The sequence below is a fragment of the Caloenas nicobarica genome, chromosome 5, assembly GCF_036013445.1.
Source record: "Caloenas nicobarica isolate bCalNic1 chromosome 5, bCalNic1.hap1, whole genome shotgun sequence".
NCBI classification, from domain to species: Eukaryota; Metazoa; Chordata; class Aves; order Columbiformes; family Columbidae; genus Caloenas; species Caloenas nicobarica.
The window spans coordinates 67,124,844-67,149,869 of record NC_088249.1 but is presented as its reverse complement, the minus strand read 5'-3'; the positions used below and the strand labels follow the sequence as shown (position 1 = coordinate 67,149,869).

At 62.0% G+C, this 25,026-nt stretch overlaps 5 protein-coding genes across 7 annotated transcripts; 1 reads left to right on the top strand and 4 right to left on the bottom strand.

Moving 5' to 3' along the window:
- Window positions 1–5,456: 5,456 nt before the first annotated feature.
- LRRC10B (leucine rich repeat containing 10B) lies at window positions 5,457–6,305 on the bottom strand. Its single transcript, XM_065636242.1, has one exon. The coding sequence runs from the start codon at window positions 6,303–6,305 to the stop codon at window positions 5,457–5,459; it is 849 nt and encodes a 282-aa protein (XP_065492314.1).
- A 650-nt stretch (window positions 6,306–6,955) lies between these two features.
- Window positions 6,956–11,384, bottom strand: SAXO4 (stabilizer of axonemal microtubules 4). Of its 3 annotated transcripts, none has more exons than XM_065636237.1 (10): window positions 9,427–9,550; window positions 8,985–9,227; window positions 8,794–8,902; window positions 8,499–8,719; window positions 7,953–8,083; window positions 7,811–7,861; window positions 7,640–7,726; window positions 7,460–7,564; window positions 7,282–7,354; window positions 6,956–7,190 (listed from the first exon to the last, which is right to left on the bottom strand). In XM_065636237.1, exons 2-10 carry the CDS (start codon window positions 9,109–9,111, stop codon window positions 7,060–7,062), a joined length of 1,035 nt encoding a protein of 344 aa, XP_065492309.1. In that variant the 5' UTR covers window positions 9,112–9,227; window positions 9,427–9,550; the 3' UTR covers window positions 6,956–7,059. The 3 variants fall into 3 exon arrangements, 2 of the variants coding, with proteins under 2 accessions (XP_065492309.1, XP_065492310.1); XM_065636238.1 differs by having other exon boundaries at window positions 7,953–8,053; XR_010606316.1 differs by lacking the exons at window positions 6,956–7,190; window positions 7,282–7,354; window positions 7,460–7,564; ... (3 more) ...; window positions 8,499–8,719; window positions 8,985–9,227 and adding exons at window positions 9,777–9,886; window positions 10,424–10,647; window positions 11,293–11,384 and having other exon boundaries at window positions 8,881–8,902; window positions 9,427–9,678.
- Window positions 11,385–11,449: 65 nt separating this feature from the next.
- Window positions 11,450–19,841, top strand: CPSF7 (cleavage and polyadenylation specific factor 7). The gene is made up of 10 exons (XM_065636231.1): window positions 11,450–11,481; window positions 12,235–12,332; window positions 15,128–15,346; window positions 15,854–15,957; window positions 16,238–16,383; window positions 17,638–18,046; window positions 18,125–18,243; window positions 18,329–18,491; window positions 18,609–18,782; window positions 18,864–19,841. Exons 2-9 carry the CDS (start codon window positions 12,279–12,281, stop codon window positions 18,775–18,777), a joined length of 1,383 nt encoding a protein of 460 aa, XP_065492303.1. The 5' UTR covers window positions 11,450–11,481; window positions 12,235–12,278; the 3' UTR covers window positions 18,778–18,782; window positions 18,864–19,841.
- A 381-nt stretch (window positions 19,842–20,222) lies between these two features.
- On the bottom strand, window positions 20,223–21,840 carry TMEM216 (transmembrane protein 216). Its single transcript, XM_065636251.1, has 5 exons — window positions 21,808–21,840; window positions 21,526–21,627; window positions 21,357–21,449; window positions 20,537–20,738; window positions 20,223–20,447 (listed from the first exon to the last, which is right to left on the bottom strand). The coding sequence occupies exons 1-5, from the start codon at window positions 21,818–21,820 to the stop codon at window positions 20,432–20,434; spliced, it is 426 nt and encodes a 141-aa protein (XP_065492323.1). The 5' UTR covers window positions 21,821–21,840; the 3' UTR covers window positions 20,223–20,431.
- Window positions 21,841–22,166: 326 nt separating this feature from the next.
- Window positions 22,167–25,011, bottom strand: TMEM138 (transmembrane protein 138). Its single transcript, XM_065636250.1, has 5 exons — window positions 24,918–25,011; window positions 23,650–23,867; window positions 23,405–23,576; window positions 22,640–22,715; window positions 22,167–22,538 (listed from the first exon to the last, which is right to left on the bottom strand). Exons 2-5 carry the CDS (start codon window positions 23,775–23,777, stop codon window positions 22,426–22,428), a joined length of 489 nt encoding a protein of 162 aa, XP_065492322.1. The 5' UTR covers window positions 23,778–23,867; window positions 24,918–25,011; the 3' UTR covers window positions 22,167–22,425.
- Between the last annotated feature and the right edge of the window lie 15 nt (window positions 25,012–25,026).

Genomic DNA, 25,026 nt, shown 5'->3' with positions numbered 1-25,026 from the left:
CCCCAGCCGAGGAGGGTGACAGAAGCAATGACCTCCCTGTCCCCATCCCCGCCACCGGGCAGGACTTCTGCGAGTGCTTCCAGCCCTGGGAGCCCCTCTGCCCCCCCCATTTCAGGGGGACCAGGCTGTGGGTGCAAGAGGGTCCCCCCCCTAATATCTCCCCCTTTTTTCAGCTCAATAAAACCTCTCCGAGCCGTCAGTGTCACCCAACCGGGGCCACGGACCCCCGCCCCCCGTGCCCTGTCTTGTCCCCTCTGCCCTCCCCGAGCCGCCCCGAGGTGGGGGACACCTTGAGGGGGGGAGGGTGACAGCCCCCTTCCCTGGGCCCTCTGGGATCGGAAGCCATGACACAGTTCGTTAGCCAAAGCGGGCTCGTTAGTGCACTGCCTTCAGCCGGGTTCGATGCTTTACCTCCATTTTCGGGCTCACCTCCTCCATGGGGACCCCCCCATCCTGCCCCCATCCCGGGCATGTCCCCGCAGGGGATGGTCCCTGAGCCCCCGGGGGGACACTGAGCATCCCCAGGTGACCCAGGCACTGGGGGGCTAGTCTGGGACCCCCCATGAGCCCTGTGCCCAGCGCTGGGGTCCCTGGGGGATAGTCCCATGTTCTCCATCCTGGGGAGGTGACGTCCCCATGCTGGGGAGGTGACATCCCCTGGGCCACCCCCTGTGTCTACATCAGCCTCTCCCAGCCCCTCCTGCCTGGTCCCCAGGGCAGGGGGTCCCCGGAGTGGGGACAGACCCACCTGGGAGCCCTATGGGACACAGGGACTTGGGGGGGTGACGGATGTGGTCAATCGTCCCCACCGCCCTGCGCTGTGGGGGGGTCAGCGGCGGCTCTGACAGGACCACAGCAGCACTTGGGTGGGATGTGACACATCCCTGCCCATCCCCAGCAGGTGACACCGATGCCACTTGGTGTCCAGCTGCTCCACCAGGACTGGCACGAGGCGAGGACGTGGTGGCCAATGTCTGTGTGTCCCCGAGGCGGCTCCCGGGGTGTCCCCGTGCCCCTCTGGATGGAGGGACATTGGCCGAGCCCTCCGGGAGGAGGGGACAGGTGGGTGCTGCCACCTCCGCAGCCATCTCAGGTAGGACACGGCCACCCATGGGGACACCCAGAGCGAGCCCGGAGGCAACCGGGTGCCCACGGGCACGGAGCCACCTCCCCTGGCCAAGGGTCCCCCATCCTCAGTCTTCCTGCTGTCCCCATGGCACCCGCCACCTGTCACCCTTCCCGCACCCGCGGGGAGGACACCGAGGACACCAACACCCCACCGCTGGGTGCCACCGAGCCACAGCCCCTGGGTGCCGCCGAGACCACGGGCTGTCCCCTGGCGGGGCTGTGTACAGCCCGGTTTTAGTGTGTCACCCTGTCACCCTCATCCCTGTGCCACAGCGTGTCCCAGCCGGTGGCATGTGCGTCCCCACGAGCATTAATGCCACCCCACGGGACTGCGTGGGGACACGGGGTGCTGGGGGGGGCACCTGCTTGAACCCCCATGGGGTTTTCTCCACGCCACGGGGGGGGATCCCGCACCAGAACACCCCAAAAGTCCCCAGGGTGCTTGTCCCTTCTCCCACCGATGGGGACATCCCCAGCGCCCCGGGGGACGAGCTACCTGGGGACACGGTGACAGCGGGACCGTCCCACGGGGGTTCGCCGGCCCCCCCAGTCCCTCTTTAGCCAATTTTGGACAATCTGGAGAGAAGTCATACTACTGCTACTACAGTAATAACTGATGCTTTTAGGGACATTTGTATTTTTATCATTTTCTCTCTTTTTTTTTTTTAACATAAAAAAGAAGAGATTTACACGCCTGGGGAGGGGGGCACCCCAAAGCTGGGCACTACAGCGGGTTGTGCTGGGGTCCCCCCAAACTGGGGGGGCTGTGTGCCAAGGTGGGTGTCCCCAAACGGCCCCTCGGTCACCCCCTCTCCCCCAGGAAGGATTTCTTGTCTGCGGTTGGCTCCCCCGGGGCCTCGTGTGTTCATTTTTTTAACTCTAGAGCTCTTAGCCGTTATCTTGTTCAGGTATCTCTCTTCTTCATGTGACAGTAACATCCAACTGGTGTGTAAAATACAGGAAAAAAAGACCAAAAAAAATTAAAAAAAATAAATAAATAAAATGAAAAAAGACAAAAGCCCGGACCAGCCGGCGAGGGGGTGCCCGGCCGGCGATGTCACCCTGCTGCTGGTGGCTTTGCTGCGTGGGGGGGGCTGTGGCCAGTCCCCCCCTTTTCCAATAACAGCAGCAGAGGCCGGGGGGGCTGGGGGGCCGCGAGGGTTGGGGCGCCTTCTTTGCAGAATCCTATTTTTGGGGAGCGGGGCCCCTCGTTTTCTGGAGGCAGCCCCTGTTCTCGGTAATAAAGGACAGTCAGTAACTGCCACTGCGCCTCGTCTCTGGGCCGGGGGGGGCGCGGGGGACAGATCCTGCGGTCCCCTGACAGTTGTGGCTGCAGGGACTGTGGGCCGGGGGGGCTCGCAGTGTCACCTGCACCTGGCTGAGCATCCCCCAGCACTGAGCATCCCCCCCACAACATGCACAAGGAGGGGGGACACTGGGACAGATAATGCTCAAAGACCCCCTGGTGAAGGGGACACGTGCTGGAAAGGATGGGGAGGGGAACACTCCCTGCAAAAGGAGGGGACAAGGAAAGCCACCTGGACCTGCTAATGTGGGCAATTAACGAGGGTAATTAATGAGGGTTCATTAAGGGCAGCCCTAGCAGGCAGCTGTCTCTTGAGGTGGCTCCTAGGAGGGGTGTGTGACCCTCCCTTGGGCTCCCCACAGGGGCTTTGGGGACCCCCAGCCCTGGGGGACAATGCTGCCCCAGGTGACACAGCCAGTGAGGGTGGCAGAGCGGGGACAGAGGGGTGAGTGTCTATCCCAACGGGGCTGGGGGGGTCTGGGCTGGGTCGCTGGGGGGCGACATGGGGACAGGGACTGAGACTGGGATATGGCTCTGGAGCGGGGACAGTGTCCTGGGCAGGCAGGGGACACGTGGCTGGCACCTCAGTGGCTCGAGTGGCTCTTAAATAATTAAACCAATGCTGGTCTTGAATAAATAAAAGAAACTCCAAACGCGGGGATGGCAGGAGAGCCGTGTCTTCCGTGCCTGGGATTGTGTCCCTCCAGATCCTCAGCGGCTCCTGGCAGTGGGGGACAGAAGGGGACAAGGTTGTCCCCTGCCAGGCTCCCGTGTCCCAGCAGAGGTCAGGTCACTGCTGCTCCAACCTGTTCAGGCTCTGGTTCATGTCCAGGTGAGCCAAATCTGGAGATTTTGGCAGCAACAAGCCACCAACAGCACCGGTGTCACTGTGCCTGGCTGCTATCTGGGCTGTCACATCAGAGCTGCGTTTCTCTTATCGCGCTGCATGTTGAAAGCAGCGAAAATAAGAATCCTCGTGGCTCCGTGCAGCGATCTGGGGGAACCGGCCAGAGCCACAGTGACCCCCGAGCCTGTCCCTTTGTCCCTGCGGCCGGCGGGAGCAGATGGGAATCGCAGCGTGATCCCGGCGAGGCCACAAACGGCTGCGACGCGGGGCTGCGCGAGTGGGCAGGGATATATATAGAGACAGACGTATGGATGATGCACGCTACGCACACGCCTTGCTGGCTGCCGGGGCTCCAGCAACGCCCCAAAAATATTCGTGCGGAGTAGAAATGTGTGAGGTTTCTGCTGATTGCGGCAGCTCCTGGTCCCCACGTCACTGTGCCGCTTGTCACCGGTGCCACAGACCCCAGCCCAGCTCCTTCACCCAGCCAGGGTGGGAAACACAGGGGTGGGAAAAGGCTGCAGGGAGCTGCTTCTCAGGGTGTCAGAGCTTCTGGATCGGGCGCTGGCAGTGGGGCCAGTGTGGTGACACCCAGGGCTACCTGCACGCCTTGTCCTGGGGGTCTGGCAGGGGTCTGCATGGAGCAGGTGACAGCAGCCAGGTTGTGCCAGGCAGAAATGCGCGTCTTGCTTATCATCAGGGCTCTCTGCCAGGGCCAGCACCCCACTGGGCGATGGCTAACTACCTGCTAATTAGCGGCAGCGTCTCCCCAGGCAAAGCAGCAGCACCCTGGATCGATGGGGTGCACCCCAGGGTGCCCTGTACCAGGATGCTCTGCCCGTTACAAACCACCACAGCGAAGGCTGCCCAGGTGGCAGGAGGGACCGAAGGCCTGTCCCCAAACCCGAGCGGGGACAGCGAGCCGAGCTCCTCCTGAGCTTGGGTGGGTTTGGGACCCACCCTCCGCAAGCGGGAATGGAAACGGGGCCTCGTTACCGCTGGAAAGGCAAGAGCTTCACCAGCCACTCCGCACATCCCGCGGACGAGGATGCTCCAGCGCGTCTAAAATAGCTGCGGTTCCCGCTGCAGAGCAAGGAGGGGGGGGAAAAACGCCTCGTGAGTGTGGGAGAGGATGTGGCGGGAGTGCTGGCTGCCTCCCAGCCCCCAAACCCAAAGCCCTTGCGATGCAAAGCGGATGCGCGGTCTGAAACCTCCGACAAACCCCAGCCCTGGGAGGGAGCGTTCAGCACTAGGGTGCCTCAGCAGAGAGCGGGAGCTGGGTGGAGGGAAACGGGGCTCCCTGGCGTCTTAAAAATAAGAGGAGCTGGTGGTTTTGCACCAGGATATGTCGCTGCGTTGCCAGCAGTTCCCGAACAGCCCCCCTTCCCAGCCACAGCCCCCCCGGAGAACAGAGCCCATCACCTTTCTCTCACACCAGGTTTTCTTGGGTTTGTGCTTTTTTATTGCTTGAGTTTGGTGCAAACAGAGCTCAGGGAGGGGAAGAGGAAGGATAAGTGCCCATTTTGGAGCAAGGAGAGCTGCTCCTCTTCCCGTACAGAGGCAAAATCCTTTCCAGGTTTGAGATGGGCTTGTGCCCAGGTGGAGTTTCCGTGGGCTCCTTCCCCAGCCCAATTCCAGCGGCAGAATGGGGGTCTCGGGGGTGAGAAGGGATCTGTGTCTTCACTCTCAAACCTTGCTGCTCTTCAGGGTGATGGGATCTGTGTGGGGCAGATGCGAAAGTCACTGCTTTTTCCTGTCCTGGCACACGGAGCCAGGAGCAAAGGGCGCACGCGGAGGCAGTGGTAGGCAGGTCCCTGTGCTCGTGGGCTGGCATCCTGGGGACACCGGGCTCTCGGTAGCACCGTGAGGCCTGTCCAGCAGGCAAGGCAGGGTCTGTGGGGTCACCCGTCAGGGCAGGGGGCCGTTTCCCCCCATGCAAGGCACCCTGCGGTTACATAGGATGCTCTGAGGTGGGCTTGTGGATCCCAGCGGTGCAGATCCAGGTGGCAGCTCTTTGCTGACTCAACTGGGAGATGCTGGTCCTCGTTTTCCTTCGCGTGGAGGCTATGAGCCTCCTTCTTCCCCAGCTCTAGCTGGGAGTCCTTGGGAGGGCAGTGAGGGATCCTCATCCCTCTGCCATGCATCCCTGAGGGCGTCTGGCTGCAGCCTGGTGGCTCATGTTTCCCCCGGGGAGCCCGGCAGGGCTGCAAAGCTGCCGTCCCCGTTTTCCAGCAGCGGGGAGCTGTCCCCGGGGGCCACCGGTAGGGCTTCGGTGCCTTCCTCCTCCTCCTCCTCCCGGCGCTGCAGACTCTGCAGATGCTCCTGCCGCGCCTCCATGAACTCCTGCGCCCCGTCGCCCACCAGCCGGACGGTGTCCCCCACGCAGGGCGGCTGCCGCGCGGGGTTGTGGTCGTAGGAGAGGAGGCGCAGGGCAGCGAGGCCACTCAGGTCGGGGAAGCGGGCGATGCGGTTGCGGTCCAGGTCGAGGACGCGGAGGTGACCCATGCGCAGCAGGGCGGGGGGAAACTCCTCAAAGCGGTTCCCGTAGAGCCAGAGCCCTCGCAGGCCGGCCATGCGGGGCAGCGCGGCGGGCAGGTGGGCCAGGCGGTTGTCGCCCAGCTGGAGGCTGCGCAGCTCGGGCAGGCCCAGGAGGGCGCGGGGGAAGCGGGCGAGGAAGTTTCCCTCCAGCCAGAGGCAGCGCAGGCTCTGCAGGCGGGCGAAGGCGGGCGGCAGCCCCTGCAGCCCGTTGCGGCCCAGGTAGAGGTGCGCCAGGCGGGGCAGGCGGCACACGGCCTCGGGCACCTCCAGCAGCTCGTTCCCGTCCAGGGCCAAAGTGCGGAGGTGCCGCAGGGCCCCCAGCTCGGCCGGCAGCTCCCGCAGCCCCGCGCCGCTCAGGTAAAGCTTCCGTAAGCCCCGTTGTGCCCACAAGGCCGGCGGGACCCGGCCCCCCCGCACCTCCAGCCGCTGCTCGGTACCCTCCGGGCCCTCGGCCGCCGCCAGCCCCGCCGAGCCGCCGCTCCCCATCCCCGCCGCGGGGCCCACGCCGTTGCCGCGGCAACTGCCCGCAGCCAATGGGAGCGCGGGGGCGGGGCCTGGCAGCGGGAGACACGCCCCCTCTCGGCACCTGAGCGGTTGCCACGCCCCCGTCCCGCCCAGCCACGCCCCCATGCCCCACCCTGGCAAATTATTGCCCCGCCCTGCCCCACCCATGCCCCACCCACCCACCATCAGCATCTCCCCCAGCGCTGGGCTGGTCCGGGGGTCCCGCCGTGATCTCCCGTGGGACCCTCCAGGAGGTGCTGCGGGGTGTCCCACCCCGCAACACAGCCACCCCCCCCCGGTGCCATGTCACACCCCATGGCCAGGGAGGGACCTTGTGACCCTGTCGCCCCAAGTGATCCCACCCTGCAGACAGCCTGGGGGGCTCCTTCTCCTCCCCTCTCCCTGTTGTCCCCCCACCCAGTTTGTCCCCTGCCACAAACCAGCTGTGTCATCCCACGGCCAGTGACACAAAGCCGGGCTTGTACAGCCCCCCAGTGGCTGCTGGCCAGGTGGCACCACCCCCCCAAAATCCTCCTGCCAGCTTTGGGGTGCAGGTACCCCCAAAATGAGGGATGTGGGGGTGCAGAGGTGACAATGACATTGTGCCCAGGAAGATCATTCTCAGCCTTTATTTCTCTGTGTGCTCCCCGGGACTGGGGAGGTCCCCAAAGAACTGGGGTTCCCCAAAGAACTGGGGGCTACTGGTGAGACTGTGGCCCCTGAGATGCCACTGGTGTCACCCGGGGGGCTGGCCACCGCTGTCCCCAACCCCAGTGGGGTGGTTGTTGGTGCTGAAGCCGCTGGGGCGCTGGGGCTGGATCCCCCCCACAGGTCTGGCTGTCAGGTTTGGGTCCCGCCAGCACCGGGCTGGAAAATCCGGGAGAAACGGGGTGAGGGGGCTGGACCCGCTCCCCCCGGGGCAATGACAGCCCTAGTCCCAGGGTCAACCCAAACTCACCTGGCGCTGCGGGGGACACGGTGGCATGGGGGGGCACGTACTGGCCGTTGTTGGTGGTGAAACCCGATGGCTCCTGGGGGATGGAGAGGGGTTGGGGGGACAGGGATGGGGACACGGATGGGGATGTCCCTGCTGGGTAAGGGGACAGAGGTGGGGACAGGGCCACATCTGCACCCACCATCCTGCCAGCCTTCTGCTGTCCCAGCAGCCTGTCCTGTGTCCCTCGCGGTGCCCGCAGCCCTCGGGACACGAACCAGACGGCGTCACCCACCACGGGCAAGTCCTGCGTTGGGGACAGTGAGTGAGGATGGGGAGGGGACATGGGGACAAGGCAGTGGGACGGGGGGGTCCTGCTCACCACCGTGCCCAGGGAGTTCGGCACCTCCTGGGTGAAGCCGCTGCCTCGCTCTGAGCGCCCTGACAACTCTGGGAGTGTCTCATCACCCTGCAAGGGGACAGAGGTGTGACAGGAGTGTCCCCTGCCTGTCCCCCAGCCCTGCCTCGTGTCCCCACCCCTCATCCTGCTTACGCGGCTGTGCACAGAGGGCAGATAATCCGTTTTGGTGACACTGACACCGAGCTGTGGGAGAAAAAAAGTGTCCCCTGGGGTGTAGAGAAGATTTGGGGGGCTGGCAGGTGGGGACAAGGGACATGGCGGGGTGGGGACTCACGGGCTGGGTTGACAGGGCTGGCAGGACGTTGTCACCCCTTGGGAAGGCCTTGGTGAAGCCTGATGGCTCCGTGGCGCCAATGGTCATTTTCTGTAGGATATCTGTGGGGAAAAAATGGGGAGGGAGACCCCCTGTCCCCAGCCCCGTCCTCCAGCCCTGTCCCCAACCCCACAGCCAGCCACGGCGTTACCTGTTGTCATGGCACTGGGGACAGCCTGTCCCCCTGTGTTTGGGGGGTCACAAGGATGAGTGACACAGAGGAGGATGCCCCCCCAGCGCTGGAGCTGTCCCTGGGGCCACTGACACCCCAAAGCCTCCTGGGGACAGAGCTGACCCAGGGCCCTCCCCCCCCCCACCCCCAAACCCTCCTGGGGACAGAGCTGACCCTGGGGCCACCGATCTCCCCCAAACCCTCCTGGTGCTGAAGTTGGCATCGAGACCCCCAACACCCCCAAACCCTCTTGGTGACAGAGCTGTCCCTGGGACCCCCAAACCCTCCTGAGGACAGAACTGTCCCCAGGGCCAGCAACCCTCCCAAACTCCTACCTGGCTCAGTGTAGCCGCTGTCACGCTCCCCAGGTGACTTGGTGACATCCTGGTGATGCCACCTGTGCTGGGGACTCACCCCCCCAGCGCAGAGGCAGCAGGGGGGACACTCCTGGTGGTACCCGCTCGGTGGCTGGTGCAGGTGCCGCGGCAGGAGGCCACGGCCGTCGAGGTGCCAGTGGGGCTGGAAGTGCTCAGTGGTGGCCGAGACACTGTCCTGGCTGTGACAAGGCCAACACAGCTGTGACAAAGGGGCTCCAAAACTTGTCCCCCGCCCCGGTGTGGGGGTACGTACCCCTTTGCGGTGCCGCACGAGCGGAGGAGGGAGGGGACGTCCGAGCGGTAGTTGGACACGAAGCCGGCGCCGGTGTGGTGGCCGAGGCGGGGATGGAAACACGGCTGGCCTGGGGGACAGCAGGGACAAGGGGGGCTCAGCCTGGGAGTGAGCCTCCCCTGGTTTTGGGGAGTCCTTCGGGACTCCCGTACCGTAAGCCAGCCCGTAGGTCGTGGCGTAGAAGTTCATGATGTCGGTGCTGCCCCCGGCTTGTCCCCTCGCCGAGGATCGCAGCTTAACACGGGGACGGGGATGGACAAAGGGACAGACGGACGCCATGGCGGGGCTGTCCCCGAGCAGCTCCCCGAGGCTGCGGAATGTCCCCGCAGGCACCGTCTCCTGGTAACCGGCGCGGTGACATGTCACCGGGGAGCAGGATGTCCCACTCCAACCTCCTGTGGGGGGATCACAGTCCCTCTAAGTGTGGGGCCACCTCCTGTGGGTCCCCAGAAAAAGGGTTTCAAAGGGACAGGTAGGAGGTGGGGACAGCAGTGAGCTGGCACGTGCCAGTGACCCCTGAGCGCCCAAATCCTGATGTGACAAAGAGCAAAGCACTGAAAACGCAGCAGGAGCAGCAGCCACGGCTTTATTCACCGTGTCCTGAGTCCGAGGGAGGAGGAGGATGAGGAGGAGAGTCACAGGGAGGGTGGCAGCATCTGTGTTTCTGTCCCTCCTCTGCCCCAGGGGACAGGGAGGGAGCAGGTGACCCCCCGAATCAGCGGGGCGGCTCAAAGAGATACTCCAGGTCCGGCTGCCGCAGCCGCTGCTCCCTCTTCTCGTTCCTGGCGAAGTCCCTCAGCATGGCCATCACGTCCGTCTCGAACTCAGCTGGTGTGGGCTTGGCTTCTGCGGGGAGAAAAACAGAAAAAGGGCAGAAAAAACCAGCTCTGTCATGTCCCGAAGCGCCAGTGCCCTGCGCAGGACAAGGGTCACCTGCTCCTTACCTGTGGCCCAGTAATAAATGTCCCAGTCGTTACTGGGCTCGTTGATGAGCCGGTCGTATCGGTTGAGCTGCTGCTCGCTCATGCGGTTCAGGTTCTCCTTGGCGAAGAGGCTGGAGAGAGGACAGAGGAGAGCGGGTGAGCAGAGGAAGAGCTGCACTGGCGTCCCACTCCCGCTCCTAAAACCTGACGGGCTTTGCCTCCTCCAGACACCCCAGAAATTACAGATAATTCCCAAAAGATTTTGGTTCAGCCATCAGCAGCTCCCAGAGCTCCCCCACGCCTTTGGCTCTGCCGGGTGGCAGCGCTGGTCTCTGCAGCGCTTTTTTGGGGGTTTATTCAACAATACAGACTTCCCTGCTCTAACCAACATTGAATCGCCCTCCATTGTGGATTACAGCTGCGCACGACCCCACCAAACTCTCTCCTGCAACGCTCCAGGGCTTTTCCTTGTTAATTAAAAACCTGTAGCATTGTTAGGAGCTAAACCACCCTCACATCGATGGGCCTTTCTCCCTTAGCTGATGTTATCACTCCTGGAAAGTACATCCCTGTCTGCAGGGGATGAATTGTCAGGACAGAGTGGCCCTGACAGTGAGGAAGAGGAGAAGGAGGAGGAGGAGGAAGAGGAAGAAGGCCGGGCCCCTCACCTGAGCAGGATGCAGTTCTCCAGCATCCCTCTCTTGCGGCTCTCGTACAGCAGCCGCGCACGCTTGGTCTCCAGTGGCTCGTGGGGCCGTTCCTGCCAGGGGGGCAGTGGGATCTCCAGCACGTCCTTCCCCGAGTCCCCGGGGGACGCCCCGCGGTAGCCGCGCTGTGGGGACACCCCCCCGAAAAGGCACTGGCACAGCACCCGCCCAGGCAGAGAGCGCAGCTGGGAAAGGGACAGTGTAGGTGACATCAGGCCTGGCTGCGGCAGCACAGCGGGGACATCCCCAGCACATGCAGCCCCCCCGAACTTGCTGGCCATGATCCCCCATCCCACACCCCCCCAGACCCTGCTGCCTTTTATTTTCCCCTTACGATCCCCCCAGACACTGCTGCCCCCAAACCCCATCCCATAACCCCCCCAGACCCTGCTGTACCCCATCCCAAAGCCCCCCGGGCCCTGCTCCCCGTGCTCCACTCATCCCACACCCCCCCAAACCCTACAGCCCCCCCAAACCCGATCCCACGCCCTCCAGACCCTGACAGCCCCCAAACCCCCATTCTACAACCCCCCAGGCCCTGAAAACTCCCCAGCTCCCCATCTCACACCCCGCTGTACCCCATCCCAAAGCCCCCCAGGCCCTGTTCCCCTCGATCCCCCCATCCCACACCTCTCCAAACCCCGAAGCCCGCCAACCCCCATTCTACAACTCCCCAGGCCCTGAAAAACCCCAATTCCCCATCCCACCCCACCCCATCCCCTCCAGCCCCCCAGGCCTCCCTCACCTCCGCCCTCCCCTCCTCTCCCAGGCCTCTGGCGCCTTCCCACATCCCCCCACCGCCCCCAATAACCCCCATTAACCCTCCTCACCGCGACCGCCGCCATGACTCCCCCGCGGCCGCTCTACCCTCCACTCGAGCCGCTCTGTGACAGGAGGGCCGTCCAACTCTATGGTGCCGAACGGGCGGGGGCCGGAAGGGGCGTGGCGCGGGGCGGAAGGGGCGTGGCGCGGCGCTGGCGGTGAGCGCGGTTGGCGGGCGCGCTCGGGGCCTGCAGGCGGTAACGGGCCGGGCCGGGGGGACCGCGACACCGCGACCTCTCCCCGGGGCCCGCTGGGCACACATGGCGGGCACGGCCCCGGCGGGGGGGCCTGGGCCGGGGGGCGGCGCGGTTCGGGGGTGCGGGCAGCGCTGGGGCCCCGCCGGGGATCTCTGTGCTGGGCAGGGTCTGTCTGAGGGGGGGGCACCGGATTTGGGTCACGGGCACTCGCGGGGGGCTGTGGACCCCGGGGTGGGGGGGCAGGTTGTGATTGCCACTTGAGGGGGGTTTGTTGCCGCTTGAGGGGGGTTTGTTGCTACTTGAGGGGGTTTGTTGCCCCCCAAGAGAGTTTCTTGCCCCCCAAGAGAGTTTGTTGCCCCCCGGGTGTGTTTGTTGCCCCCTGAACCATTTTATTGCCCCTCTCAGTGTGTTTGCTGCCCCCCTGAGGGATTTGCTGCCCCCTGAGGAGGTTTGTTGCCCCCTGAGGGATTTTGTTGCCGTCCAAGTGTGTTTGTTACCCCCCAAGGGAGTTTGTTGCCTCCTGAAGTGGTTTGTTGTCCCCCAAGGGGGTTTGTTGCCCCCCCAGGATCTGTCAGGTCTGGGGAAACGGAGCCGCATTGTCCCCTGGGTGTCCCTCAGCAAGGGGGCAGTTGTCCCCGTGGTGTGTCCCAGGGTGAAGGGCTGCTGGGGGGTGGTGCCTGCAGGGAAATTGGGGACCAGGGGGGACATGCAGCAGGTCCCCAGTGCCTTACTGACCCCTGTTTCCCCCCGCAGTGCACCCCGTCTCGCCGCTTCGCCTCGGTCCCATCTCTGGAACTATGTCCGAGGGGGTGGATCTGATCGACATCTACGCTGAGGAGGAGTTCAACCAGGTGAGGGGCTGCGTCCTGCCGGAGGGAGCAGATCCCCCTTTTTGGGGGCAAAGCAGCATAACAGGCATCAGCCAACTCATTAGCGAGCTGCTGGAGTGATTAACCGAGCTGCTGGAGTGATTAACGGGGATGGACACGACCAGTGTGCCCAGGAAGGGGGAACCCAGGAACGGGACTGTCCCCAAATTCATCGCGAGTCGGGAATCAAGGGTCTTGCTGCGGATTTCACTGGAAGTTCAACGTGTGGATGGTCGCGAAATGTTTGGAGAGGGGGAGACGGGGTTTGCGGCAGAACGTTTGCCAGGGCAGCGCAAGAAGAAATGAGAAATCTAAAGCAGGAGGAAATGGCAGAGAAGCGAGGGGTTGCAGCTGTTAGAGAAACAGATTTTGGGGGAATTTCGGGATCTGGGAGAGCGGGTGTGAAGGTGGATGTTTGAAGATCAAAAAGGGCTGTGGCAAAGAAAAGTTGGTCTGTGCTGGAGGGCAAGAGGCATGAACTGGAAACAAAACCCATGGAGGAGACACCTGGGAGACCTTCTGGGAAAAGGGAAATGCTGGAAATGGTGTGAAGCGCCTCAGGGGACGGAGGAGCTGGAGTTTCCCTGCTGAGAGGAGTCGCCCCGGAGCAGGGCAGGGTCTGATCTGCCTGTACCATTGCCAAAATAACGGGAATCTCACTAGAAAGGTGATTTGCAAAGCAAATTGTGCTGCCTGTAGCAGCTGGACGCCCTCTGGCTCTGCCATACCTGCGTCCTTCCTGAAAAACCCCCGGAATAAACCCGATTCCTCATATGTTAAACAATCCTGGGACCAAACAGAACTGCTCAGGCTTCAGGGTGGCCTAATGGCGATGTTTTTATGCAATTTGCTTTTAACAGAAGCAGGGAAATGGGCGTGAGTGGAAGGGAGAGCTGCAGGGATGAGAGCGGATTGAGAAAATCCATGGAGGTCACTGGGCTGGAGCTCAGAAATGTGCAGAATAACGAGAAAACTTAATGTACGGCAATTTCTCTGAACGCAAAAGGGAAGCAGTGGACATAGTGTCTGCTCTCTGGAGGAGAACCGTGACGTTGGAAAGTCTGGAATGTATTGGAGGAAAATGAGCGGCAAAGTTAACGGGAGAATTCTGCTGTGGTTCTGTAGAGTTGGTGCTGTGCCTGCAGGAAGGTTTTGCCTTGAAGGTTTGGTCACCAGGGAGCCTGGAGCAGGACGGGTGACAAAAGCAGCAGCTTGAATTGATGCAGGAATGTCCTTTGGGGAGCAGAGAGGGGTCAGGTCTGCCCTCGGGGATCTTTGGGAGTAAAGAAGTGAAGCAGCGTTGAGAGGACGGAGCTGCAGAGCGGGGAATGGCGTGGAATGATTTCACTGGAGGCTTTGAAGACTGGACACAGAAGATCTTTGACACAGCTGAGCCAATGGAGGCCTTATAAAGCCCAGAAGATCCCCCAAAACTCCCGAGGCGAAGCCTCCCCGAAATCACTTTCCTCCTGCAGCCCCTTATTTATTTTCATTCTCGACTTCCTGAAACTTTTCAGGCCGAAATTCCTGCAGCCTCGGGCCGTGGTGGGGGCGGGAGCATGGGAGGGCGGGTTAAACAAACGCTGGAGCTGTTTGGAGAACAGCATAAAAATACTGCTCCCCGCTGAAATCCCTGTAACCTTTTTATCGGCTCTGCAGCTGAAACAGAAGTTACAACTTGCCTTAGAAACAGACGGTGCTGTCAGGAAGAGTGTTTTGGGGGAAAATGGGTGGATTTTTTTTATTTCTCTGATCTCACCAAGGGCTGTGTTGTGTGTATGTGGTTGCCTGGGTGTCACAGCGCAGGGGATTTAATCACCTTGCGCTGTCTCTAGCAGAAGACGTTGTCCGAAGTGCATTCGCAGTCCCAAAATTAAAAATTAGGGAGCAGAATCTCTGGTTTTTGTGCTGCACGGGGCCTCCGCGTTGGTCCCTTAGTAATTTGTAGGATAAAAAGCTGCTCAGCACACGCTGAATCTGGGTGAGTGATGAGTCTGGACAGTCTGTAGTAAACACAGCGCTGGCTGTGCGCTCCAAATTAAATACAGCCGGGGAGAGTGGGCATCGCCAGGCGGATCTGGGAGAGGCGAATTTGCGGTTCAGGAGCTTCCTCAGCGGCTGGTTTGTGCTGGGAATGGCTGCGCTGCCGAGGGGGTTTGGTTTGGTTTGCTTTTCCACCACTTGTAGGTGAAGTTGGGAGGAGGAAAATCAAACCAGCATGGGGTAAAAGCTTGTGGTTCTATTTTCCTGGAGTTTTGCTCCCTTCTGGAGCCCAAGTGTGATGGGAGCGCCTGAGGGACCTGGGGGGTTCAGCCTGGAGAACAGGAGCTGAGGGGAGACCTTCTGATCTCTGAACTGCCTGAAAGGAGCTTGGAGCCAGGGGGATCGGGCTCTGCTCCCCAGGAACAAGCGCCAGGACCAGAGGAAATGGCCTCAAGTTGCGCCAGGGGAGGTTGAGGTTGGATCTGGGGACCAATTTCTTCCCCAAAGGGCTGTGGGGCATTGGAACAGGCTGCCCAGGGCAGTGGTGGAGTCACCATCCCTGGAGGGGTTGGACAGACGGAGATGAGGTTCTCAGGGACATGGGGCAGTGCCAGGGCTGGGTTATGGTTGGACTTGATCTCGAGGGGCTTTTCCACCAAAATGACTCTGTGGCTCTGTGACTGGGCGGGATTTCCATGTTGCACAGGAGGAAAAGCAGCTGTTGTGGTGGATCCCATGGGCAGGGGGTGGTCGTAAGTCCTCTGCCGTGGTTCTCACTCTCTCTCCCCTCGTAGGATTCGGAGTTCAGTAATGCTGACCAGATGGATCTGTACGACGACGTGTTAGCCGCCAGCTCACAGCTCCCTGAAAACCGTACCGGCAGCTCGGAGCCCCCCACAGAGATCCGCCAAGAAACCTCTCCCAAAGCCAACAACAAAGCTCCCGCCATCCTGTACACGTACAGCGGGCTGCGCAACAAGAGAGCCGCCGTCTACGTGGGCAGCTTCTCCTGGGTGAGTGGGGGCCTCCAGCACACCTGCCTGGGATTTTTGGGGTCTCCTGGGGTACGTACAGAGGTGAGGATCCCCTTGAGAATCCCTCGAGGGGCTGCAGGGCGGTTTGAGGTGTTGTTCCTCCTCAGTCCATGCCGAGCTGGTGTCCTGGGCTGGGTTTGACCTTGTGATCCTCAGGGGAAAGGAATTTGTAGCCTTGAGGGGTTTTAGATCCAGCCTGGGCGAGAGAAAAACCTGCCTGGCTCTGCCTTCTTGTGGACCGAGTCCCCTTCTCCTGGTGACAGACACAGGGACAGTTCTGGGAAAGCTCTATCTTGTCCAGAGACACCTCTGAGACCCGTGCCCAGGGCCTGTTTTAAACTCAAGGCTGATTTTTAAACTCCCTGTATGTGCTCTGAGGGTGGATTTGCTTCCAGTGCCCCCTGAGCGCTAAGCCTGGCTTAACTGGGGAGCACCAGGGCCTTGCGAAGGGCTGGGTGAGGTGACAGTGACCTCTTGTCCCCTCAGTGGACGACGGACCAGCAGCTGATCCAGACCATCCGCTCGGTCGGCGTCTACGATGTGGTGGAGCTGAAATTCGCAGAGAACCGAGTGAATGGCCAGTCCAAAGGGTGAGAACCAAGGAGGACGTGTGAGGAAATGAGAGGCTCAGACCCTCAAAACCACGTTTTGTGTGTTTTGGGGAGTGAGGGGGCTTGTCTGGAGGGGCACAAGCCCTGCCTGGAGCTGGGGTAGCAAAGCAGAGACCCCCACATATCAAGGGAAAGGGATTTGGGGGGTTGTTAACCCCATGCTGGGCTCAGCGGGAGGTGGGGGGCTCTGCCGGTGAGGACAGATGGAGACCTGGGGGTGTCCCCATCCCCAAGCAGGGGGTGACAGGCTTCCCCGCAGGTACGCGGAGGTGGTGGTCGCCTCGGAGAACTCGGTCCACAAACTCTTGGAGCTTTTACCCGGCAAAATCCTGAATGGGGAGAAGGTGGAGGTGAGGCTGGCGACCCGGCAGAACCTCTCACAGTTCGAGGCGCAGGCTCGCAAACGTGAGTGGAGGCGACGCGGCGGGTGCGGGGGGGTCTCCACACTGCCCGTGGGAACCCCCAGATCCTCAGCAGAGCTCGGCGAGACCTCAGGGTTTTTGGGGGGAGCAGGAGGAGTCTCTGCGGGTTGTTTTCCTTTTGCTGCTGAGTCTGATTTTTTTAGATCCTGACCCAAGTCTTTATGATCCCCTTTTTTTAGGTGCTTCCCACACTGCGAAGATCCCTCGTAGCCTCCTCCTCCTCCTCTCCAAACTGAATGGGCTTAAGCTCTTCAGCCTCTCAACATAGCTAAGACCCTCCAAATATCTCTTAGTAGCTTCTTCTCTGGATCTCCCTCCAGAATTTGTCCATCCCTGCGGAGGTAAGGTGCCCAAAACTGGACGCAGGATTCCAGCTGGGGCCTGCCCGGGGGCGATAAAGTGGTCCTGGCCTCACTCCGCAGCGATGGGACACCCCGACCTCATGCCGGGGGGGGGTCTCTGCCGAGCCGCAGGGACTCTCTTGCTCATTGTAGATCCCGTGGCCTCATTTCACACAAGAACAATTTTTTAAGCGCTCCGGCTGAGTTGTAGCAGGGCAGCTGTGATTTTTCACACCTTCCCTTCAGCTCCAGCACCCAGCAGGCGCTGCGAGACCCCGTCCCGTCCTCCCTGCATGTTTTGGGGGAGCGGGATGTGTTTCTTCTCCCACCCCTTGTCCCGTGGAGGCTGAATTTCAGCTGGGGCTTTGCCACCGGCACAGCCGAGTTCATGCGAACCCTTGTCCCCAGCTCGGTGCTCCACTTGATGGCTCGGGCAGCGTCCCACATCGTCCCCTCTCCTCTCTCATCATCTTTGGACACAGCAAAGGTTTCTCATCCCTCTCTTCAGCACCAACTTTTCCTTCCTCCAGCAGCTTCGTGGCTGTCGGCACGTGGGTTCTGTCCCCTCGTGTTCTTCACCTTCAGACCTTTCTGAATCCGTGTGCGGATCTTGGGCTCTCTGGGGCATTTAATGTCTTTTGGGGACCCAGTGACCTCTTTGCTGGGGACTTCTCGCTGTTCCTTGTGGCTTTTCACTCTCTCCCTGTGACCTCCTTGCTCGGCAATTGGAGAACCGGTCCCCGCTTTGAGGCAGGTGGAAGCGGAGCCTGGATCTTTCTCCGGGCACCTCGAGCTCTCCCAGGGTCGGATCTCATGGGGAAGGGGAGGAAGAGGAGGTCTCCGAGACCCAGCCCCCCTGGCAGCAGCTGACGGCTCTTTCCCACTGCCGTTCGCAGGTGTGCCGCCGCGGGCCCACTCCCGGGACTCAGTGGATTCGGTGGACGGCTGCGCCGTGCCCACGGGGAACGCTTTGCCACCCGCCCGCCTGGAGAAACCCCGCTCCGTCCTGCCCTTCTTCAGCCGCCCCCCCGCCGCCCTCCCCCTCATGGGGCTCCCCCCGCCACCCATGCCGCCTCCGCCCCCGCTTTCCTCCAGTTTTGGCGTCCCCCCACCCCCCCCGGGCATCCACTACCAGCATCTCATGCCCCCGCCACCCCGGCTGCCCCCGCATTTGGCTGTGCCCCCGCCGGGGGCTGTGCCCCCAGCCCTGCACCTCAATCCCGCCTTCTTCCCCCCCCCAAACACGACGCTGGCTCCTCCACCGGACACCTACGGCAAAGCCATGGCCCCCTACAACCACAGCAGGTGATGCGGGGTGATAAGGGGGGCTGGATACCGGATTTCTGGGGGGGGGGGCTGACCCCTGTTTGTGCCTCCGCGCAGCCGGGAGCTCAGCCTGCCCCCTCCCCCTGCGAGCGACTTGGAGTTTGAGGAGATCATGAACAGGAACCGGGCGATTTCCAGCAGCGCCATCTCCAAGGCAGTGTCCGGTGCCAGTGAAGGTATCGCTCGCCGTGTCCTCGCGTGTCCCCCGCGTCCCCAGCCCAGGATAGACCCGCGTCCCTCACCCCTTCTCCCGTCCCCCAGGCGATTACAGCGACGCCATTGAGACCCTCCTGACGGCCATCGCCGTCATCAAACAGTCCCGTGTCGCCAGCGACGAGCGGTGCCGCGTCCTCCTCTCGTCCCTCAAGGACTGTCTGCACGGCATTGAGGCCAAGTCCTACAGCACCGGCAGCAGCTCCTCCCGGTACTGGTGGCTTGGGGGGGCCCCTCTGCACCCCCTCTTGGGGCTCTGCATCCCGGTGACATCTCTAGAGGTGACTGAACCTTTTTGTTTTGTTTGTTTTTTCCTCATTTTCCCCAGGAAAAGACACCGATCTCGGGAGCGCTCTCCCAGCCGGTCGCGCGAGAGCAGCCGGCGGCACCGGGATTTGCTCCACAGTGACGATCGGCACGAGGATTATTTCCCAGAGCGGAACCGAGAGCACGAGCGACATCGTGACAGGGACAGAGAGAGGGACCGGCACCACTGAGACAGGTGAGGTGGTGGCAGGGGGGCTGGAGGTGTCCTCCCCTCAAGGATTTGGGTGCCCCCCTCACCGCTCTGCTCTCCCCACAGGAGTTTTGACAGTTTAAGTGGTTTTTAACGGACTCGTATCTCACCTCGACCAGGACTACGTGACCGAGGCCCCTCCGCTCCCCCCGTCCCTTCCCTGCCACTCCCAGCTCTCTCCGGGTGCCTGGGGGGGCTCCCACCCCCACTTTGTGGCCTTGCCCGCACCCACTGCTCCGGGGAACGCCTGCTCTGCTCTGTGGACACTCGGACCCAAAGAGAAATGGTGCTTTTTTTGCCACAGAGGGGGGTTTGTCACCCGTTTTCAGGGGTGGCTGGAGGGGATGGAGCCCCCCCCGTGCCGCACAGTGCTGGGGCTTGGAGGGCAGACGGCTCCTGACTCCGCTACGGGGTTTTTGGCCACGTCCCATCCTCATCTGGGGACGCTCCTGTCCCTGTGACAAGCCCTGCGAGTTGCCACGCTCCTGTTTCCCCCCGCTCTGAGAGGGGGAGCATGGCCAGGGGTGTCTCTGCCCCGATGTCACTTGCCACAGTGGCTTTGTCACCTCCACGCTCATCTCCTGAAACAGCTCCGGAGCCACCTCTCCCGCATCATCTTCCTTGTTTTAGAGGAAGAGGAGGAGGAGGCAGAGCGCAGCGGGGCAGCCAGGCAGGAGCAACCCCCGCCCCCCAAAGTCCCGCACCCCTCTGGGGTCCCTGCGGCACGAGAGGAAGCTGAGGGGACACAAGGTGACGTCCAGCGCGGGTGGCATCACCCTCTGAACTGTGGACAGGAGAAGCCCGGCTCCAGAGGTCTTTTTTTAGGGTAAAATCACACAAACTAACTAAAAAAAAAAAAAAAATTACACTTGTAAAGTACTGTGAGGTGCCGGGGAGGGAGCGCTAGGTGGGAAAGTTCTGGTTTGTTTTTTTTTTTTTTTTACTTGACACAAATTTTTAGGTTTTTTTCTTTCCAAATAGTGGGGGGAAACAGTGCAGAGCAACCCCCGATTAACCCTCAGTGAGGCGCTGCCCCTCCCACTCGCAGCCATTAGATTTGTTTGTCTTTTTCCGATAGGTTGGAAATTGTGTAATAAACTTGATGACGTTGTCAATCTTTTAGACGGTGCCGTCAGGCTCTTCTGTTGCGTTTCTTCCCTATGATTTTTTTTTTTTTTTTTAGGTAATAAATGGGGTTGGGAGCATTTTAGGGCAACTGTGTGGGAGGGATGAGTGGCGCTTGGGGACTGTTAGTGTTGCTGTGCCCTGTCCCCAGTTGTCACCATCTTGTGACACTTTTGAGGGGCCCCCCAAGCCGGCTCAGGGCCACAGTGCTGGAAGCTCACTGGGAGAACCCACATGCCCAAGCAGCAGGTAAAAATAAATATTTATTGGAAAATAGTGACTTATTCTGAGAAGGCAGTAGAAAAACAAAAAATAATAACAATTCCCCATACCTCGAACTGAGCCGCGTGTCACAAGCCCCGGGGGGTGAGTCCGGGGTTGGTGCCACCCGGCAGGTCACTCATGGGCACGGGCAGTGGGGAGAACTGCCCAGCGCTGCCTGCGGGCACTGGAGCTGGAAACGGAGCTGCCGGCTCCCTGCACCCGATCCTTTGGCATGGCGCGAGGCCTCAGTACGAATCCACGCTGCCAAGAAGGAAAGAAAGGAGACGTGTCAGCGCCAAACCTCAGAGTTCAGCACATCGGTTCCTCCGCGCGCAAAGGGCTGGCGGTACCTGGAGAAAGAGAGCAGCGCCAGGACGCCCAGCAGTACCTCTGCGGCGTAGAAGAGAAGGAGGATGGTGCTGAGGATGGCTTCCAGGCGCAGGGCGTAGGTCTGCAGCAGCAGGTAATATGTGGCCATCACGGCCGCGGGCCCGGTCAGGGCCAGGCTGATGGAGAGCAGCACCTTGCGCTGGCACAGGTTGCCCTTGGAGCCTGTGGGGTGAGTGGTTATGGAGGGGGTGACGCCCACAGGGGACTCTGCAGTGAGGGGGACATGGTAAATGGCACTGTTGGCGTCCCAGCAGTTCCTGGGAGGGTTCTGGAGTCTGATGTCATAGAATCACAGAATTGTTTTGGGTGGTAGAAACCCTTGAGAACATTGAGTCCAACTGTTCCCCCACCCCTGGCACTGCCCCATGTCCCTGAGAACCTCATCTCCGTCTGTCCAACCCCTCCAGGGATGGTGACTCCAGCACTGCCCTGGGCAGCCTGTTCCAATGCCCCACAGCCCTTTGGGGAAGAAATTGGTCCCCAGATCCAACCTCAACCTCCCCTGGCGCAACTTGAGGCCGTTTCCTCTGGTCCTGGCGCTTGTTCCTGGGGAGCAGAGCCCGACCCCCCCCCTGGCTCCAAGCTCCTTTCAGGCAGTTCAGAGATCAGAAGGTCACCCCTCAGCTCCTGTTCTCCAGCTGAACCCCCAGCTCCCTCAGCCACTCCCATCACACTTGGGCTCCAGCCCCTTCCCCAGCTCCGTTCCCATCTCTCAACTTGCTCCAGCACCGGTGTCACCCCGGGGGACGCTGCCCCAGCCCCGCTGTCCCCAAGACTTACCGAAGAAGATGCGCGTGGCCTCGGTGCCGAGGTAGAGCAGGAGCAGCGCCACGTCCAGCACCAGGTTGGTGAAGGGATATGGCAGCAGCAGCACTGTGGGCAGAGCCGCTGCCATCAGCGCCTGCCCAGGCTGGGGGCAGCCGGGAGGGATCTGGGGTGGGGGTCTCACCCTTGTAGATGAAGATTAAAGTTTCTAGGACGAAGTAGGTCGCGCTGTACCAGCCGTTGAGGAATAGCAGGACCTGCAGCGGTGCCGAGGAGCGCTGGCGGCCTGCGGGGGGCACGGCGGCCGTGGGTGGGGGCGGCACGGGCCGGCCCCCGCCCCGCGGAACCCCGATCCCGCCCCACAACCCGCTGCCCGCCCTGGTCTCGTTGCTCCCCTCGGTCCTGGGCCCGTTCACCCTTCGCCCCCCGGGCCTGGCCCCGCTTCTGGCCGCGGCCCCGCACTCACTCCTGGGCGCCATCTTCCATTTCCATGGCAACGGTCGCAACGGCGGCAACCGCCCCCGCTGGGCGGGAAAGGACCCGGCCGCTCTCTCCGTCCTCTCTATGGTTCAGGAGGACTCAGGCCCTGAGCCTCGGGTTCGAGTCCCGGGTCCGGCAGACGGGGCTGGGGGGGAACCCCGGTTCGTCCCTCCGGTTCTGCCTCCGTTGGGCCGAACGTCCCACGCTGCGAGGCGGGAACAGCCCCGTTCTGTGGCTGCCGGGAGCGGGATAAGGCTGTGGGGATGGCAGCTGCCATCCCTGGGAGGAAGGGAATCCCCGGGGGGGCCAGGGCACACAGAAACTACAAAACGCGGCCAATTCATTTGTTTACTTTTTACTAAAACACTCCAATACCAACAGATGCTGTGGAACTGGGATGGAACCTCCCACCGCACAGCTGGGACGCAACGTGAGCCTCCCACCGACCCATGGCACCCGCATGAGCTGCACCGGTGCTCCCCGAGAGGAAGGTGACAGGGCTGGAGCCGTCCCCAAAGGGACCGCAGAGGCGCAGAGGGCCGGCGGGGGTTGCCAGGGAGCCAAGGGGACAGATGGTGGGTCCCCAAGAACCCCAGCGGAGCCATCAGCCACGGAAATGGGCAAATTCTTTGCGCAGCCAGAGCGAGTCTTGGTAGAAGAGGGGGTCGCCCAGGTGCACCGCCGTCCGCTTATAGAAGTAACAGTAGAGCACAGCCACTGCAGGGGGGACAAGGTGAGGGGGGACTCCACCTGCACCCCCCCGGGCTCCCCGAAAGGGGCAGGAGCCCAGCAGGGACCCTGCAACCACGAGTCCTTACCCAGCCGCTGGAAAACAAACAGGGTCTGCAGCCCTTCGGTCCAGATGAAGCGGCTGGAGTCCCGCCAGCGCAGGTTCTGAGCCGGATGGACAGACAGACGGGAGGCAGGAATAACCCTGCATTACTTTGGGGGCAGCACCCACTTGGGGAGCAGCCCACCCCCCAAAGATTAAGCAGCTCAGGGGATTTAGCAGGACCTATTTGAGCTTCAGACTCCAGATCCCAGCAAATCCCTGGCAATCCTCTGCCCGCGCGGTGTGGGCAGCCCTGGCACCACTGCCTGCTCCAGAACCCTGGGGTGGGGCCGCCCCCCCAGCCCAAAGTGATTCCCTGGAGCAGTAGTGGGGGGACAGACCCTCACCTAGAGCCCCATGGAGGGTGTCCGGGGGTGGGCACAGTGTGTGGGTGGCTCCTGTGGGGGCTGGTGGCCAGGGCAGGGGACAGAAAGGACTTTATTTAGGAGGAGATAAGGGGACAATGCTGCCTGGGCAGAGGCAAGACCCCCGAGAGCCCCTCGGTGCTGGGGACGGGGCTCCCCAGCCGCTGGCGTTTGCTGGGGATTAATCCCGGGTAAAGCAGGAGCTGCTGTCATGGCCCCAAGCAGGGATTAGCCCAGTGCTGGCTCCTGTGCCAGCACCAAGCTGAAGCCGCTGGGCTTCCCTGGGGAGGAGAGGAGGATTTTTGGGGATGGGGCGGCTCCTTTCCAGCCTGGTATTTGTGCAGGGAGTCATAGGGGGACACTAAACTGTCCCTGTCTGTCCCTACCATCACCCAGACGTGGAAGGCGATGCTGAGCGCCAGGTAAGCCGCTGACAGCAGGATGGTCCCCTTGAACTTGTGGAAGAGAAGGTTGACCAAGCCAGCCTGGAAGACGAAGGTGTTGAAGAACATGAGGAAGATGATGATGACATTGAAGAGGATGGCGATGTCCTGGATGCTGCGGGAGGAGAGAGAGATGCGGTGAGACCTTCCGCCAGCCCTCCTGCGCTGCCCACCTGCCCGGTGCTCACATGAAGAGGACGAGCTGGACGGCAGGGGCCGTGCGGAGCAGCTCCGAGAAGGAGTTCACGAAAAGGTCATAGAAAAGCAGAAGGAACTGCAGGAACAGCACCAAGCTGTAGTTGCTGGTCTGGAGCATCTTCTTTCCCCGGGGGTTGGAGCTCTCAGCCCCGGCATCCCCAAGGGCAGAGCCGGCTCATGGTGCAGAGCTGAGGGGCTCAGCCAGGACCTGCAGGGGGGCAGAGGTTTATTTTGGTGGGGGAAATGCACTCCCTGCACCTCACAAATCTCCTCAAAGTTGGGTCAAAGCAGCAGCAGCTGCAGAGCAGCACTCATGAATAAACCATCTCCCCTCTCTTCTCACCACCCTCACGTTCAGTTTCCCCCTCCCGCCTTCCAGCCTCAGAGTCACCCTGATCTCAAGGAACAGATGTGGTGGGATATTAGGAAAAAATTCTTCCCAGAAAGGGCTGTCAGGCACTGGAACAGGCTGCCCAGGGAAGTGGTGGAGTCACCATTCCTGGAGGGGTTTAAAAGGCGTTTAGACGAGGTTCTTAGGGACATGGTTTAGTGCTAGAGTTAGGTTATGGTTGGACTCAAAGATCCTGAGGGTCTCTTCCAACTGAAATAATTCTATGATTCTGTGAAATTTGGGGATGAGGGAGACGTGCGAGACTCAGAGCTCTGGACAAAGCCCAGGGCTCTGCGGGCAGTGCTGAGCTGGCCACGCTATGGGGACAGGTTTGGACACATCGTGACCCGGCGTCACCCTCCTCACCCCAGCACCGTGCACCCGCCTGGGCAGGGAGGGGACGGGGACACTGGGAGGGACACGCGAGGAGCCGCATGGCCCGGGGACAGCGGCGCTAGAGCACTGGGGAAGGAGGGACAGGACACGGACGGAGGTGAGGTGCTGATGGGCCCGGGAAAACAGGGGATCCCCGTGTCCCGGCGGGAGAGGCCTGTGCTGGGGTTGCCTCCTCTGCGAGGGAGCACAGGGCTGGAAATAGGGGAAAAGGGCTGACAATGCCACCCCCTGCCTTCACACAGCCACCTCGCCATCCCCAGGTCCCCCCTGTGTCCCCCCGCATCCCCCGGTCCCCCCTTCTCGTCCCCGCTCCCCGGTCCCTCAGAGGCCGCGGGGCCACCGGGGCTCACCCAGAGCCACCGCCCCGGGAGGCCGCCGTGCCGCCCGCCCCCGCGGTGCACAGGCAGTGCCCGGGGCGGTGGGTGCCGGTGGGGTCCCCGCTCCGCACCCCGGGCCGGGCCCAGCACTGACCTGCGGCCGCCATCTTCCGTCTCCACGGCAACGGCGCAGCCACCGAGGCGGGGAAGGAAGCGCGGAGCTTGGGAGGAACCGCGCGCGGAGCCGCTCTGGCCTCTCCTCT

What these genes read in the sequence shown, in the direction of transcription:
- LRRC10B (XM_065636242.1), bottom strand. Translation starts at nt 6,305, where the DNA reads ATGGGGAGCGGCGGCTCGGCGGGGCTGGCGGCGGCCGAGGGCCCGGAG.
- SAXO4 (XM_065636237.1), bottom strand. Translation starts at nt 9,111, where the DNA reads ATGGCGTCCGTCTGTCCCTTTGTCCATCCCCGTCCCCGTGTTAAGCTG. An exon ending in CAGCGGCTACACTGAGCCAG is followed by an intron (nt 8,084 to 8,498) that starts GTAGGAGTTTGG and finishes GGCTGGGGACAG; the next exon opens with GGGGTCTCCCTCCCCATTTT. An exon ending in CAGCCCTGTCAACCCAGCCC is followed by an intron (nt 7,862 to 7,952) that starts GTGAGTCCCCAC and finishes TTTCTCCCACAG; the next exon opens with CTCGGTGTCAGTGTCACCAA.
- CPSF7 (XM_065636231.1), top strand. Translation starts at nt 12,279, where the DNA reads ATGTCCGAGGGGGTGGATCTGATCGACATCTACGCTGAGGAGGAGTTC. An exon ending in CTGAGGAGGAGTTCAACCAG is followed by an intron (nt 12,333 to 15,127) that starts GTGAGGGGCTGC and finishes CTCCCCTCGTAG; the next exon opens with GATTCGGAGTTCAGTAATGC. An exon ending in GTGAATGGCCAGTCCAAAGG is followed by an intron (nt 15,958 to 16,237) that starts GTGAGAACCAAG and finishes GCTTCCCCGCAG; the next exon opens with GTACGCGGAGGTGGTGGTCG.
- TMEM216 (XM_065636251.1), bottom strand. An exon ending in TTTAATCTTCATCTACAAGG is followed by an intron (nt 21,450 to 21,525) that starts GTGAGACCCCCA and finishes CTCTGCCCACAG; the next exon opens with TGCTGCTGCTGCCATATCCC. An exon ending in GGCCACGCGCATCTTCTTCG is followed by an intron (nt 20,739 to 21,356) that starts GTAAGTCTTGGG and finishes CTCACCCCACAG; the next exon opens with GCTCCAAGGGCAACCTGTGC.
- TMEM138 (XM_065636250.1), bottom strand. Translation starts at nt 23,777, where the DNA reads ATGCTCCAGACCAGCAACTACAGCTTGGTGCTGTTCCTGCAGTTCCTT. An exon ending in CCTTCCACGTCTGGGTGATG is followed by an intron (nt 22,716 to 23,404) that starts GTAGGGACAGAC and finishes CATCCGGCTCAG; the next exon opens with AACCTGCGCTGGCGGGACTC. An exon ending in GTTTGTTTTCCAGCGGCTGG is followed by an intron (nt 22,539 to 22,639) that starts GTAAGGACTCGT and finishes TCCCCCCTGCAG; the next exon opens with TGGCTGTGCTCTACTGTTAC.